The 15,015-nt window shown below is 37.9% G+C and overlaps 1 protein-coding gene across 1 annotated transcript in view; it reads left to right on the plus strand.

Annotated features, from left to right (window-relative positions):
* CNTNAP2 (contactin associated protein 2) overlaps window positions 1-15,015 on the plus strand; it is a 1,027,100-nt gene that overhangs the window by 549,007 nt on the left and 463,078 nt on the right. Inside the window, exon 9 of the mRNA XM_061374850.1 lies at window positions 9,507-9,656. Within this exon, the coding sequence (XP_061230834.1) occupies window positions 9,507-9,656 (150 nt within the window). The remainder of the gene's footprint in view (window positions 1-9,506; window positions 9,657-15,015) is intronic.

The raw sequence follows: 15,015 nt of genomic DNA on the forward strand, positions 1-15,015 counted from the left end.
CTGAAATCCTGTAGCGTAAGGACAAAGACATGTATGTTTGGACCTTTAGAAAATACTTTATTTTTGAGGCACATGGTTTTAAAGTGGTATTGATAATATCACAACTTCAGATACCTTAATTCATGTGTTACTAACTAGCAGGAATAGCCATGGTGCACATGTGAGGTACAGAACAGTGATCTGTTTCTGTTTCTCCCATGCCAGCTCTCAGTGTCCTACCAGTTGTATTAACAGGACTGTTCTATCCCTGGCTCTCCTCTGTTACAGGTGGTGGATTCAGTCTGTAGTTCAAAGGCAGTGCTTCTAGCACCCAGCACTGAAGTAGTGCTTAGCTCTGATCCCACTGCTGTGCTGAACAATTCACCGCAGTGCGGCTGTATTTGAAAGAACAGCCTTTCCTCTTTCATCAGGTGTGGGCTGGAGTCATTCCTCATTTTCTAGGAATGAGGGGAACTTCACTGAAATTCAGGGTAAGCAGCAGCAAAATAAGGCAATGTATATTTGAAGAATAGCTAGTTTGATACCTTTTCAAAGGCATTAGGTTTAGTCACTTTAAACTACACTATTCCTCTTTGACAACCCATAGTGAAAGGTGCAGGTGAGAGAAAATGCTGTCATATTGAACTGACTGGGAAACAGGGGCTGGAGTAATTTTCAGGTTTATTCTTAGAACTTCTTTTGTGATGAAAGGCTGCTTTCATTAGGTACTTTCTCCTAAATGAATGCATGAAATACGCTTTTAAAACCTAGGATCATAGTTCATGGATGGAGTCAGAGTACATGCTTTCTTGACTTGGAGCTATAACTTGCATTGTCAAAGAGCAGTCTGTAAAAGGCAATATTCAGTAAAATGCAGAGCAGTCCTGCAGTCTTACTTATGTTTTTAAGGTTTTCTTAGAAAACCACTGCTTAAGGTCCAGGTATTTTTACTGTGGTTCCCTTTGAGACAGACTATATTTTATGTATACCTAGCCACTGTATCATTAACAAAGAACATATAATGTATTAAAATATTTTGAGTTAATAAAGTAAGTGAATAATTTGTATGGATAATTATATTAAGACTTTGGTTCACTAAGAACTTTGTATTTTTTTTCTGTTGGCTTTCTGGTTTTGAAAACATGCACCTACTTACCACTAATGCAAATTAATAAGCACCAGCAAATACTTGCAAAGACTGGGGCAAAATTATTCTTCTAGGGCAGGGAGATGCCACTTGAACATCTCACTTTCAGGAGATCTAATACGCCACAGACTGCTATGGCAGTGTGGTGTTTTTATCAGTTTTTCCTTAAGGCTTTCGATAGAAGGCTGTTTTCAGATCAAGATCCCAATGTCCTCAGCAAATGCTTTCAGCATTTTAGATCTGCCTGTGTCTGCAGTAGTGAGCAGTGTAGCATGGTAAGAGTGGATCTGCAGAGAACAGTTTATGCTGAGCTGTGAAAATCCATGCAATGTCATTTGCACACTTGAGACTGGACATTCTTTGGATGTAGTTTCATCTAAGGCAAATACAGTCCTCAGGTATTGAGACCGATACCAACTAAAATTAAAAGCTAAATGTAGTTTACATGTAAACCTCTACCTCCAGCTTTATTGGTGTCTGGTTCATGCACAAAACTGTCTTCTGCTTTGGGGAGTTCTCGGCTTTTGGTCGTGGCTGCAGAGCTAGTCTAAAGCAAATTTAAGTCCAGCCTCAGTGTCACTAATGAGGATCTTAACCAGAGTCTTCAGATACAGCACTGTTTGGTTCTGGAAGTGAAATATTCCAGGTATAAAGAGTAAATGACTTAATATGGTTTGAGTTCAGTGAAAAATAGATCATGAAGAAACACCCACTGGTTGGTCAGCAGTATTTGCTAGATTATGTCCACATTTAGTGCTTTTTTTCTGGGAGGGGAGTGGTGGGTTTGGTTTTATTCATGCCTCTGTGACAGAGGCAGGGGTTCTTGTAAGGCAGCCAGCTCCTTGTAAAAAGTGCTATACTGTGTTTGGAAGAAAAAAATGCAGTGTTTCTATTTATTATGTGAAGCATATGTACAATGAAGATAAAATGATAAAAAGGTTTTTTGTATAATAGGATTAAGATATGAGAAGGGCTGCTATGTAAATTTCCTTTCAGCAAATCTTGTGCCTAGAGCTTTGTATAGCTTCTACACAGGAACATAATGAAAGTGTTACAGGTGCTGATTTAAAAGTATTGCCAAATAAACAGCATAAAGCTATTTTAGTGTACCACAAGTACAGTGATAAAGCTTCAATCACTTCTTCCCCCATCATATGCTTCAAGCTCTCAATCATGCATTGATGACTGCTAGAAAATGTGCATAGAGAGAACTGTTTGGATGTCTGAGACATATTTAGGTCCCAGTTTGGCCAAATACTTAAAGATATGCACAGCTTTTATACCCTTGAGTGATCTTCTACTAAAGCATGTTTTTAAGTATTCTTGTTGGTTCGGAGCCATGGCTAGGAAGCTTGTCTCAGGCATTTCAATATCAGAACAAAGTTACATTTGATTTTTGCTGTTGGTCTGAAAATGCCAATATACCTTTAGTCCCACGGAGGTTTTTTCTTCTTTTTGTACCTGCTTTTTCTTACCAACATAACGTTCCACACCAAGTTCTATTTTGTCATCAAATATTCTGTTTAAGACAAAGTGAACGTGTTCAGTTGGGCATCTGTGAAAAAATGTAGGGAAATAAAAATTGGTCTATGCTCCTTCTTACTGAACATGTCAATGTTATGAAATGAAAAGTTAGATTTGCTTTCACCCCCCAGCTGGAATACCTAGTTACTTTTATATATTATTTATGCAGCATTAATGTGCAAAGAATGGATGCTGTCTCTGTCATGGTTTTGTAAGTACCTGAACTCGGTAAGTCCAAAGATAAGACTAAGTAAAGTAGGCTACCTGTTCTATTTTTAAAATTTAGCCATCTAAATAATAAATAGACAGTAAATCATATAAATAATTGTCATACAGAAAGGCTTTAAATTCAGAAAGCCCCCCCCAAATATATCTAATATGAATAAATGTGAAAGAATAGTAGTCATAAAACAAGTACCTTTATGTTTCATAAGATGAAAAGTAATAAATCAAAATACTAAGAGGCTTAGTATATAAAAATAATCATAATTCAGTCCAGAATGGTATGTGGCAAGTGACTGTAAAAACTATAAAATGAAGTTACAGTTTTATGAGTATAATGCTGTTTCTAAGATGTTTTATTTCGACAAGACAAGAAGAAGAAAAAAAAATATAAATCCTTTTCTAGGAAAAATCGGAAAGTTTCTTATATGAAAAATGTAAGAAAGTATATAGGAGAAAGAGTAGTTAAATTACCAGTTTCAGTAATGATGATTGTGATTATTTGAAATCTAAGAATAGATCAGATTTTGCATTAGCATGCTTGTGGTTTTAAGTAAGGAAAGTAAGTTGATTGTGTTCTATGCTCTCTTAGATGCAAGTAGCTGTTTTGAGGTCTAAAAGATGATGATACGTTACCTGGATATGGAACCGAGCTGTATCGTAATTATAAGTGTTGGCAGTTAAAAATCAGGTAAAGCTAGATGCTGATTTGGAAAGACTTTTGAGGAAGTTAGGAAAAGTTGTGATAAATAATTGATGTGCAGCCATGGTTTATTTCTTAGACAAGATTAATCCTGGAGCCATTCATGGAGATTATTACCATTGAGCATGTACAAAACCCACTGCAATTCCAGGGCACCAGGTTGCATTATTGGAGGCAACATTTTCTGACTTGATATGGACTGCAATAGAGGAAGAGGGTAGTGAAAAAAGGTGCACTTGTTCATTAACAACAGCATCCTTTCAGCATGCTGAACACATATAGGTTCCAATTTCCAGGTGTATGTATTTTCATATTTAAGACGCAGTAATAATACTTCTTCCTTTCCCGAGTATAAAGACTTTGAGAAGAAGAGCAGAGAGAAGAGAGGGAAAAGCCTGTGCTTAAAAAGCTAAAATTGTTTCATCAGTTGCATGAAATTCTACAAGACTCTTAAGCATAGAATTTGCAAAACATTTTTTCTGTCATTCAAGTGCAGTCTTTCATCTGTTTTTATTAATTTTCAGTTAAAAAAAGGGGGGGGGGAGTCATTGTAAGTTTGACCATTATTTGCCAGGTTTATGGTCCATTTCATTGAAATCACTAGTAGTCAAGCCTCTTACAAGAACAGATTTGAATGTTCTAAAGAGTCTGCAGGATTGTAGCTGTATGTATTTGCTGTATTTTCAGTTTACTGCACAACAGTATTAACTATGGGAAGAGGAAAATTACCTAGGTTTGGGGGGTTTTAGTTTTTTCCTCTGTGTTTGGGTTTCTTTCTGAATACATCCTGTATATACAAGGCTAGAGATGTATTTAAAGCTAAATGTTCATCTCATTCTTCTGGCATTAGCTTGCAGAAAAAACTCAGTATAAATAAAGTATCACCAATGGGCAAAATTCTGGCATGTTTCCAACTCCTGAGCTTAAATTTGAGGATGAAATTTTTCCAAACACTTTTGGTTTTATTGAAGAGCAGGGTTTTCCATCATTAAAATCCCTTCAAGGGCTACATTTGCTACAGTCTTAGCTTACTGTTCATCTGGATAGATGAAAAAATTGTTAAAACCAAAAATGAGAAGGACTTTTCTGAATCATAAATCCTAAAACAGATTATAAATATGGCGTATTGCATACTTTGTAAAATATTAGCATAGGAAGAGCTGTGATTTTGTCTTTCCAGTTTTAAAATACAATTAGCTAAACACAGAAAAGCACAGCTCTTGTAATTACATCCTGGTGATTGTTTTTTCTTTTTCCATTTGAATATTAATGGCATATATTGCTGTATATTTGAACACAACTGAACGTTTCAAACAAAATGCAGTTGGCTTGTTTTCTCATAGAAATACTGGTGCAAAACTGTACTGAATTAGCAAGGGGTTAGGCAGGAATAGCAACTACACCACAATCCTCAGATGAAACATGGGGCTGGCAAGCTACAGTAAAAGCAGTGATAAAACAACCTCTCCCTCTCTGCATTCACCCTCAGACAGGATGGGTCTTGCATCGGCACAGAAACTTTGACTGGGTTTGTGGTTTCCTGGTTTACAGGGAATCCATGCACTCATTGCTGAATACCCAGTAAAGCCTCCTTGCTTCCAGCACCTCTCAGGTTTGCTCCTTCTCCCTGTTCTGCTCTGGAGTCTCCCCATCCTGAATATTAATGGCTTCATCTTCTAAAAACTTACAAGAAATTACAATATAAAATGTTTACTACAACAGTAGGAACTAATGACCAGTTTGCAGCTGCATAGCCTTAGGTGACTTCAGTGCTTCATGGAGTGCAGATACTATAATATCCCTGTTTTATTCTTAAACTGAGCTACAGTCATAAATCAAAATTACCATGAGGTTCTGTTCTGATGTAGCAGATGTGATGCTGTTGACTTCAGATGAACTTTGTCTGTGTGCATCAGCAGACTGTATAATCTAGCACTTGTTAGTAGCCCCTCCCTGGGTCAGTACCTGTATAGGGATATTTGATTGCACAAGATTAACTATAGAAGAATTTGACAGGTTTGCTACTATAGTTTTTTTGAAGATGTAACTCAACCAGCTGTTATCTTAAGTTGTTCATTATGCATTAAACTCTTGTACTCTTTTGGTATTCGTTAATCTAGTCCTTCTTCTATGTCTATAATAAGCAAAACATCTGTTTCTTCTTGTTCAATCAAAGTGCCTACCTCAAGAGTCCTACTTCTAAAATAATGTCATTTAAACACAAATCCTAGATAGGGAGAATGCATTTCATTAACATATTTAATTTGCATATGAAACCAGCTTTTTCAGAACTCGGCAGGGAATTTCTGGTGGCAGCAGTATGTGGTTGGGTTGTTATTTTTTTCTCAACTTGTATACCAGAAAGTTACAGTAAGAAAAAAAAAAAAAGAATGCAAATAAATGTATGTATCAGCTCAGATGAGAGAGCTCAAACTGCAGTGAGAAATCATTGCTGTGCATTTGGGATGTTGTCCTTTCTAAACTTTCCAGCTGAAAATTCTTTTAATAGAGCCTTATTCTACTCATAATATTGAGTCTTGGTTTATAGAAGATCTCAGTTAAGTTTGACTTTTAAGTCCAAGTAGAAATATACATGAGGCATGTACTAAAATACTACAGTAATGCAGCTGTACAAACTTAGCCCCTATGGAAGAATATACTGTGTATTTCAATTTAAGTCCCTGGAAGAGCATTAACATGTTAAGGAAAGAGGGTTGACAATACTGCCTCTATACTGTCTTGCTTCTAGCAAGCAGCTTAGAGAGAATAGCAAACCCCCTTAGTATATTTTGCTAAATGCTGTGCACACAGAAGCAGTGCATGGCATTAGTTTTTGCTACAGCTCTCCTCATATTGCCATTCCTATCTGGTCTGCTCAGCAGATCCACTTTCCCTCAACCTGCTTCTTTCCTTGACTCACAACAACATTCCTTTCTTTCAGTGTGATGCCGGTGAGCTTGGGGTGTTTTTACTGCACACTGGGAGAGCATACTACAGATAGGAGTACCTGTGCACTTCTTAGGCTAGCTAGCATACTGTGCACCATTTTCACTTGGTATTTCAGCAGATCACATCACCTGTTTCTGTACTTTAAGAAGGTAGGAATGTTTTGGGACTTTCTAAGATGTTCAGAAGTCCATGCCGAGTCGGACAAATCTCTCCCCCAGTAAAAAAGTGTGTCAGGGACTTTAACTCACAAATTGGGTGTGACAGAAATGATGGCTTTTTTTTTTTTTTTTTTAATGTATGCTCATGGTTTAGGCTACTTCTTCTACTTTTTGACAATGAAAATAGATTTAGGTAGTAGAAACAAAGACAATCATTAAAACCTTTCCTCTCCCAAGCTCAGCTTCAGTTCCTCACTACCGTAGCTCCTACCTCCTATTCCCGAGCAGCCCCCTGGGGATGCGGGACTGTGGCGGGACACAGTAGCTTCTCTCTGCGGCTCCATCTCTGGCTCCGCGCAGGCCGCAGCTCCCTCAGGAGCTCTCCACCCGCTCCCTCCGGCGGGGAATCTCGGTGGAACCGCTGCGGGTGGCGGCGGGAGCCCCTCCTGCCGCTCTGCCCTCGGGGCTGGCCGGGCCGCTCCTCACCCTTCTCCCCTCAGCACTTCCCGCCCTTCCTCGGCCGCGAGAGCGCTGTGCACGAGGCGCCCGCCCGCGGCTGAGGGGCTGGGCTGGGCTGTGCCCGGATGGAGCCGGACTGGGCTCGCCTCACCTCACCTCAGCGGGACCTCGCCGGCCCCAGGCAGCGTTTAGGCGTAAAACCCGGTACAAGTCTGTGCTTCAGCCGAACTGAAGACCCTCACCGCTTAACTCACGAGAGCCTGAGGAGAACGTGAGATGTGTCTGAGCCACAGCTCCGTTTCCCACCACACCTGTGTGAGGTTTTGTTCCAGCTCCTGCGCAGAGGCTGGTCTGGGAGCCATGGAAGGCCTGCAGAGGAGGCCAAACAGCCCTGTGGTGTTTCGTGGCAGTGGGGTACATTTTCCATAAATAAGGATCGTGGTATAAAACACTGTCAGCAGCCCACAGGTGCTTACACCCAGATGAACACAGAAAGTCAGTTTCAGCTCTGTGAAAGGTGAGATCTTTTCCTGTGGCTTTCTAAACCAGATGTGCCTTTTCTTCAGAACTAATTTCCTGCCTATTTTTGTTTCCTTTCTGTCAAGTTTAGAATATTCTATCAATTTTAAGGAAAGAATCATGGATTTTTAAGGAAAAAAATAAAAATGGAAAAATCTCCATTTCCATTAAAGGTTGATGCTGTTTGTTGTTTTGAGTTTATTTACTTCACCTGGTGAGAGTTAATGTCTGGGGCGCTTTCCCTGCGTATCTTAACATTTAGCAATGAAGTCTGTATAAAAGACACCACAAATAACACAGAGCTGTGGAGCATCCTTCGCTTGGCTGCAGCACTGCAGAGGACATGAGGGCAAAAGAGGAGAAATAATGCCGGAACCAGCTGGAAAATTTGGGTTTAAGTATGTTCAGGTAAACTTAAGTTGTAATAACACGTTACAACAATTTTGGAACTCCGTAGGAAGGTATATCCTCATTCCCAAGTTTATTATCAGTTGAAATAAATTTTATCTGGATTGTAATTGTGTGGTTTTCTGTTTCTTCCTTGTATGTTGAATGTAATGAAAACAAGAAAAAGACTTGCAAACAGAAAGCTTTTCTCATATTTAGTGTATTAGGTCTTTCATCTATTCTTACACTAGATGGAACAAGCTTTGGTAGAAACATTTCTTACTGATACATTTTTCAAGAGGCTTTTATTCATGCTAACGAATATTCCAAGGTATAGCACTCCATGTTATTTGAAGACTAGATCTTGTATCTTAAACACATGGAAGCAGTGGGAAAAAATAGTAATTGTTTGGGTTTACCTGTTCGCCATGACTATTATTCCTTGTTCGTAGAAGATAATATTCTTTCTGATATTTTGGAAGTTTATCTTCCATTATGCTTCTGCTGATATTTTGCATCACATTTAATGTTAGGAACAGTTTACTGCATTGTGTTGTGGTTTATTTTGGCAAATGACATTTTAGCACCTTTGTTCAGTGGAGAAAACATCACTTGTAAGAGTGATGTGCTTTTACTAGAGTGTTTGCTATTAAAGTGTTTGTTATTTACTTGCTGACCCAACATAACTGCCTGCACAGTAATGCCCAGAACAAACTCAGTACTCACAGCTCTTCAATGACAGTTTAACTTGAAGGACAAACTGGCTTCCTGCCAGATGCTGCTGGAGACAATGTAAGGAGTATATAATTCTGTCTTTTATATAAAGATCTGAATGAATGATCAGATCCATCTGCTTCACTGCCGTCAGTATTGGGAGGGTGGTGCTCGCTTAAGATTTCAGGTTTTGGCAGATGTTTGCTGTTTTTTCAGTGCCTCTGTAATAATGTCTTCATCTTCTGTCACTAGCACCACACCCCAGTACAGGATTTGCTGTGAATGTGAACCTTTCCCCTCCTATTTTTAATTTCCTTTTTCTTGGAAATATCTAGCTTTTGATAAAGGCAGCAATCAGAAGCATAATGTGCCCTTTTGGCTTGTAGCTCATAGATAAATTAATATCTTTTCTTTCTGAGCTTGATCATCAAAACAATTAAGAGGTACTCTTTATTAGTAAAATGTACAATATGGCCTTTTGATGGCAAAGGTGAGTGATAACATCTGTATAGTTAGGTACAGTTATAACTGGTAGTATGGACACTTCAGTAGTTCCAAGACTTGTATTTATGTCACAGTGTTATTTTTTGTGTAATAGTGACTTCAACAGTAATGATTTTTATATGACACTAAAGTTATTTCCTTTCTGCAGTAGCCTGCGTTAAAACTTATATAATGACCCTGGGACAGAGACATAATACAGACTGAAATAAGTAAAACATTCCAATGACTTTTGTTTTCTTAGGCTCTGGTCTCAATGATGGGCAGTGGCATGAAGTCCAATTCCTAGCTAAGGAAAATTTTGCTGTCCTCACCATTGATGGCGATGAAGCTTCAGCTGTGCGAACAAACAGCCCTCTACAAGTCAAGACTGGAGAGAAATACTTCTTTGGAGGTAAAAAAAAAAAAACAAAAGATCAACAAATATCTGCTTAAAATGCTGTTACTTCTAATCTACATACTAGGTGAAATGCAGCTCAGGATATAATTAATTCATGTAGATCTTAACACAAATGGTAGCTTATTCTTCTTGTATTTTTATGTTAGGCCATCAAAACTCTTGGATTTTTTTTAAAAGTTCATTTAAAGTTCTATATTAAAAAGTCTATTTAGAATGTCAGAATTATTTTTCATGTGTTACTGTCCTGTAGGAGGAAGTTGTTGAGGGTTTTTAAAATCAAACATGATACTTTTCATACTGCCAGGCTCTTCTCAGTGGCAAACAATGATATGACAAGGGGCAATGGGTACAAACTGGAACACAAGAGGTTCCACTTAAACTTGAGAAGAAACTTCTCAGTGAGGGTGACAGAACACTGGAACAGGCTGCCCAGGGAGGTTGTGGAGTCTCCTTCTCTGGAGACATTCAAAACCCGCCTGGACACGTTCCTGTGTAAACTTATGTAGGTATTCCTGCTCCGGCAGGGGGATTGGACTAGACGATCTTTTGAGATCCCTTCCAATCTCTATCATACTGTGATACTGTGATCTGAGCAAGCTCAAATGCTGAGATCAAAAAGTTGCAAGTTGTACTTTTGAAGCATCCCACATGTGTGAGGTTGCACATGAAAGCTTCAGGCAGAAAACATAAATTTTGAAAGTAGAATTTATCAGCATTTCAAACTGATCTTATTTTTTTTCAGCCAAACTAAAAAGTTACATGTCTAATCAAAATAAAATATAAATGTGATACTAGATAGAATAGAATCATAGAATCATAGAATAGTTAGGGTTGGAAAGAACCTTAAGATCATCAAGTTCCAGCCCCCCTGCCGTGGGCAGGGACACCTCGCTCTAAACCATATCACCCAAGGCCTCGTCCAGCCTGGCCTTGAACACTGCCAGGGATGGAGCATTCACAGCCTCCTTGGGCAACCTATTCCAGTGGCTCACCACCGTAACAGGAAAGAATTTCCTCCTTATATCCAATCTAAACTTCCCCTGTTTAAGTTTTAACCCATTACCCCTTGTCCTGTCACTACAGTCCCTAATGAAGAGTCCATCCCCAGCATCCCTATAGGCCCCCTTCAGATACTGGAAGGCTGCTATGACGTCTCAACGCAGCCTTCTCTTTTTCAGGCTGAAGAGTCCCAACTTTCTCAGCCAATCTTCATAGTCATAAGAGATATAGTCATAGGAGATATAGTCATAACATTGCCCAAGTGATAGAAAAGTTGGTGGCATATAAAGTACCGTAAGTAGAAAGGGAAAAATATCCTTACAAGGTTACCCTCTTTTCATTATTACCAAATTAAAGTTGATCTGTCCCAAGAGGTAAACTTCCTGTTGCTGCAAGATGTGTCTTTTCCTATATCCTTAATTCAGCTAATAACCTGAATAGGGTATTTTTTAAATCATATTGCCTCAAATAAGAGTTCTAGCATAGCCATGATAAAGGCTGAAAAGTATTTTATTGTCAAAACATAGTACCTTCAATTTTTCAGAATAGTCTGAAGCATTGTCATTAAATGAAGCTGTTAAGCACACATAGGAGAAAATGAAAAGAAATGCCATATACAATGCATCCAGTGTTAAATTCTGTTAATTTTAATAGGTGTAATCCCCAGACTAGTATTGTATTTCTGGAGAGAGATTGATTTCTGCTGAAATGTCTTTTACCTCTGACTCTGCCTGTGAAGGATAGATTGTCTAGTTTCTCCAGAGAGTTTTTATATCCTTTTATTCAAAATCTGGCTTGATTTGTTGTCTTTTCAGTAGGATTCTGAAATCTGCTTTAGTTATAATTTTTGACCTGTACTTTATAATTCATCATCTTTCCATTAAAAATAGTGTGTATGTGGATATTGTTCTAGTGAGATATGAAAGTCAATCATGAAGTCCCTGAAGTGTCATTCCAACATCTGTTCACCCAAATACATGTCCTTATTGTATAAGCTATAGGGTTTTTTGGTTTTCCATATTATCCTTTTGTAATCAGAAAAGTCTTCTAGAGCTGGATCAGAAATATTAGTGTCCTAACCTTCAAGTCCACTTTTATTTCAAAATAAGAACTCTGCATTTGCAACACTGCGCTTTTTCATTTTAAATGTCTTAAGCTGTTAATCTGAAGAAGCTTTATTTCTGACTTTGATCTGAGGAACCCGTTTATTTTAGTAAACTCCCAGATGAATACTGCTATATATACATTTGTTAATTATTTTGTTATATATATCTGTTAATTACAGATTAGTTGCAACTTAAAGGCAGTCTTTGGGTCCATATTAGAAACCTAATCTTTATATTCATGATCTGCATCTTATGAGGCAAAGGGTTTTTTTGTTGTATTCCCTCTACACTTATGTGTTCCTCCTTATTTTTCCTTGTGAGCCCTTAAAGTTATAGCAGTTAATAAGCAATACTTGCAAGAAGAGGATGTAGAAGTGGAAATAGTGGGGAACTTCAAATGTTTGCACTGCTTGTTAATTGTCACAGAAGTTTTCATTAGTTTTTTTCAGAAATGATAAAATGAGAAAATCTTAAATGCTTTTAGTCTACAAATATGCATAATTGGTTAGGAAAAGAGACAACTGCCTCTTGAATTCAGAAGGTAGTATGGTTTTTTTTGCACACTGCAGAATGGCTAGCAGAATTATCGTTCTTTAGTGGTGATAATTTTTCAATGTGAAAAGGAATCCAGTAGATTTCTTTACTAGAGATCTGAATACAAGAGTTACAGGTGTATGGACTGTTAAACCTTTGCATTATTAAAATCTGAACATAGGTATCACAGATGCAGAAGTTAAATTATCAATTTTAAAGATATGATACTCATCACTTCCCAGTACTGTATTTCTTGATTTTAAAAGTACTGAGAAAGCTAGGTCCCTTGAATTTGTGTTCAGAGAGATTTTACAGCATTTCTAGAAGGCTCTGAAAACTCTTCTGGTTTAGATTTTTCTGTTTCATCCTTGAAACAGATACCGCATGTATGCAAACGTTTTGCTCTCCAAACTATCCCGTTCCCTGATTTCACAATAAGTCTATGTCTTTGTATTCTGGTCTGGTGGTGTCATTATAGGAAATATATACTATAGGCAGTGGTGTTGTCTCTGTTGAAGAAAAAATTTAAAGGTTGCTCTTTGCACTGCAGTATAATACTTCCTCAAAAATATATTGGAAGTTTTAAAGAGAAGAGTAATTACAATAAAATGGGTGCTGCCTCAAAGGAGTAAGGCAAACACAAGATAGACCCTTTTCTGTAAAAATAACTACAACTTTTACTATAAGAGAAGTACCACATATCGAGTGTGAATTCCTGAGACTGTCTATTTTTGAGAGTAATGATCATTTTTGTTTATTGTTGTCATAACTTTGTCCCACTGGTAGTATCCAATAATATTAGGTTTATAATAAAATAGCCAGTCTTTCACAACTGGGAATGGATTGAGTGGGCAAAGAAAACAGTACTATGGCAGATGTAATGATAAAGCATTCCAGACAAATCACATACATTAAGCTTTTATATGGGTAGGTTTGCAGTGATGCCTGAAAAAGTCCTTAATTGTACTCACAGCATTTTTATTAGAACTTGATTATGTCTCAGTCCAGTATAAGTACAGAACTAACAGGGAATGCAGGGATATGGGATGATTGTGCATTTTTTCCTGGCATTAGAAATGTTGGCACAGGCAGGAAGCAGCCTGGGAGTCAGACTGGTCCTTCCCCTTGTACATGCAAGTATGTACAGTAGGCAGTTGAATGCTGAAGAGACACTTTAAGGCATTAGCATAGAAATAGCTCATTTGGGTACTGAGTGATGTACTGGGCCTGGCTTGTCAACCTCTCTGTCTAGTAGCAGCCTCCAGCTACCATTCTGAGAAAGCTGGCCTGTTAGAGAAGCCAGACCTGATAAGACACTCTCTGTTTCCCTCAAAACGAGTTGCTATTGGGTAGAAATGCTTGTCCACCAAACTCAATTGACCACCAAACTCAGATTTTTACAAACATGTACAGCAATATTTAGGTAGAGGAGATGTGGAAATTGGAATGTTTTGTGACTTCTACCTACAGAACTAATGTTCTAGATTTGAAAAAATGTAAAAGTAAATTACAAGAGTCTATATATATATATATTTTTATTTCTCAGAGAATAAATCATGTTCAGTAATTCAGTCTTTGGGGTTGGTTTGGTTTGGTTTTTCTGGTTTGTATTTTTTTAAAGTCTTTTTGTGCCTCTACTGTGCTGTTTCTTACTACTAAGAACCTCCCAAGGGACAGGCAGCAGTGGTGTTTTATTAAAGCATAAGAGTTAGCGGAAGCTCTGTTAAGATGAGGCATTTCTGTAGATTCTGTGAGTGTGTGCTGGTGGTGTACATGGAAGGGTGGCTGCTAATTGCCTATTACCCTTCAGTATAACTATTCTTCTCTCCCCAGTGATTTTATTTTCCTTCTCTTTCTTGTATTGAATTTGTTTCTTTTTGGGAAAGGAAGTTCACTTCTTTCTACTAGGGTCTAGAGAATGACGTTTCTTTGTTGTTTCCAATTATCTGCATAAAACAAAAAACCTTCTCCTTCTGCAGAGAAAGTGAATCACAGAGTGAAAATGAGTCCATTAACCTCGTTTGCACTGTTGGAGATAAATGGCTGTTGTGAGGTGTCTTAAGCTTGCACCAAAACACCTAATAGTTGCCAAGTGCCCAGAGGAAATATTTGATTAGAGACATAATTTTTACTTGTTTCTATTTTACTGCATTTTTTTAATTGTATTACTTTCCATCTCCTTTCCACTGGCTTAAGGATTTGTTTTTAGTATGAGTGATAAATCTTCATTGAGAACAAAGGTATGCAGCATGCATCTCAGTCCACTGTGTGTTGCTTTTTCTGACAAGCAAAGATGAATAGACTATGCAGTAAGTTTCCTTTGGGATACCAGTCTGTGGCATATAGAAAGTCCTTCTGTTCTGTATGCCTGTACAAAACACACTGTATCTGGAGTCTTGTTCTTGGGGCAGAATTCATTTGTTTCTCAAAGTTATGTTAGTCTAAAATACCATAGAATTAGAAGTGGTAGAAGAAGAAGGGAAGTCAAGTGAAAAGGAAAAAAAAAATCTTCCTCTGCTTCACATGTGCTGGGCTCTTCTCAACATGAATCTTCTTTTCTTAAAACCTGCCATCTATAATAAAATGCCTATGTTTTGAATCAAGTTATCCATTGTTATCCTTGGGTGATTAACACCTGTTACAGTCATGGTCAGACTTCCAAGATGGTGTCACTAGGATTTCAAAAGCACTCAGACTATCATAATCAGAAGTAT

Source organism: Neopsephotus bourkii, unplaced genomic scaffold, assembly GCF_033783945.1.
Source record: "Neopsephotus bourkii isolate Nb327-2 ecotype Australia unplaced genomic scaffold, CSIRO-AGI_Nbou_v1 NB_1655, whole genome shotgun sequence".
NCBI lineage: Eukaryota > Metazoa > Chordata > Aves > Psittaciformes > Psittacidae > Neopsephotus > Neopsephotus bourkii.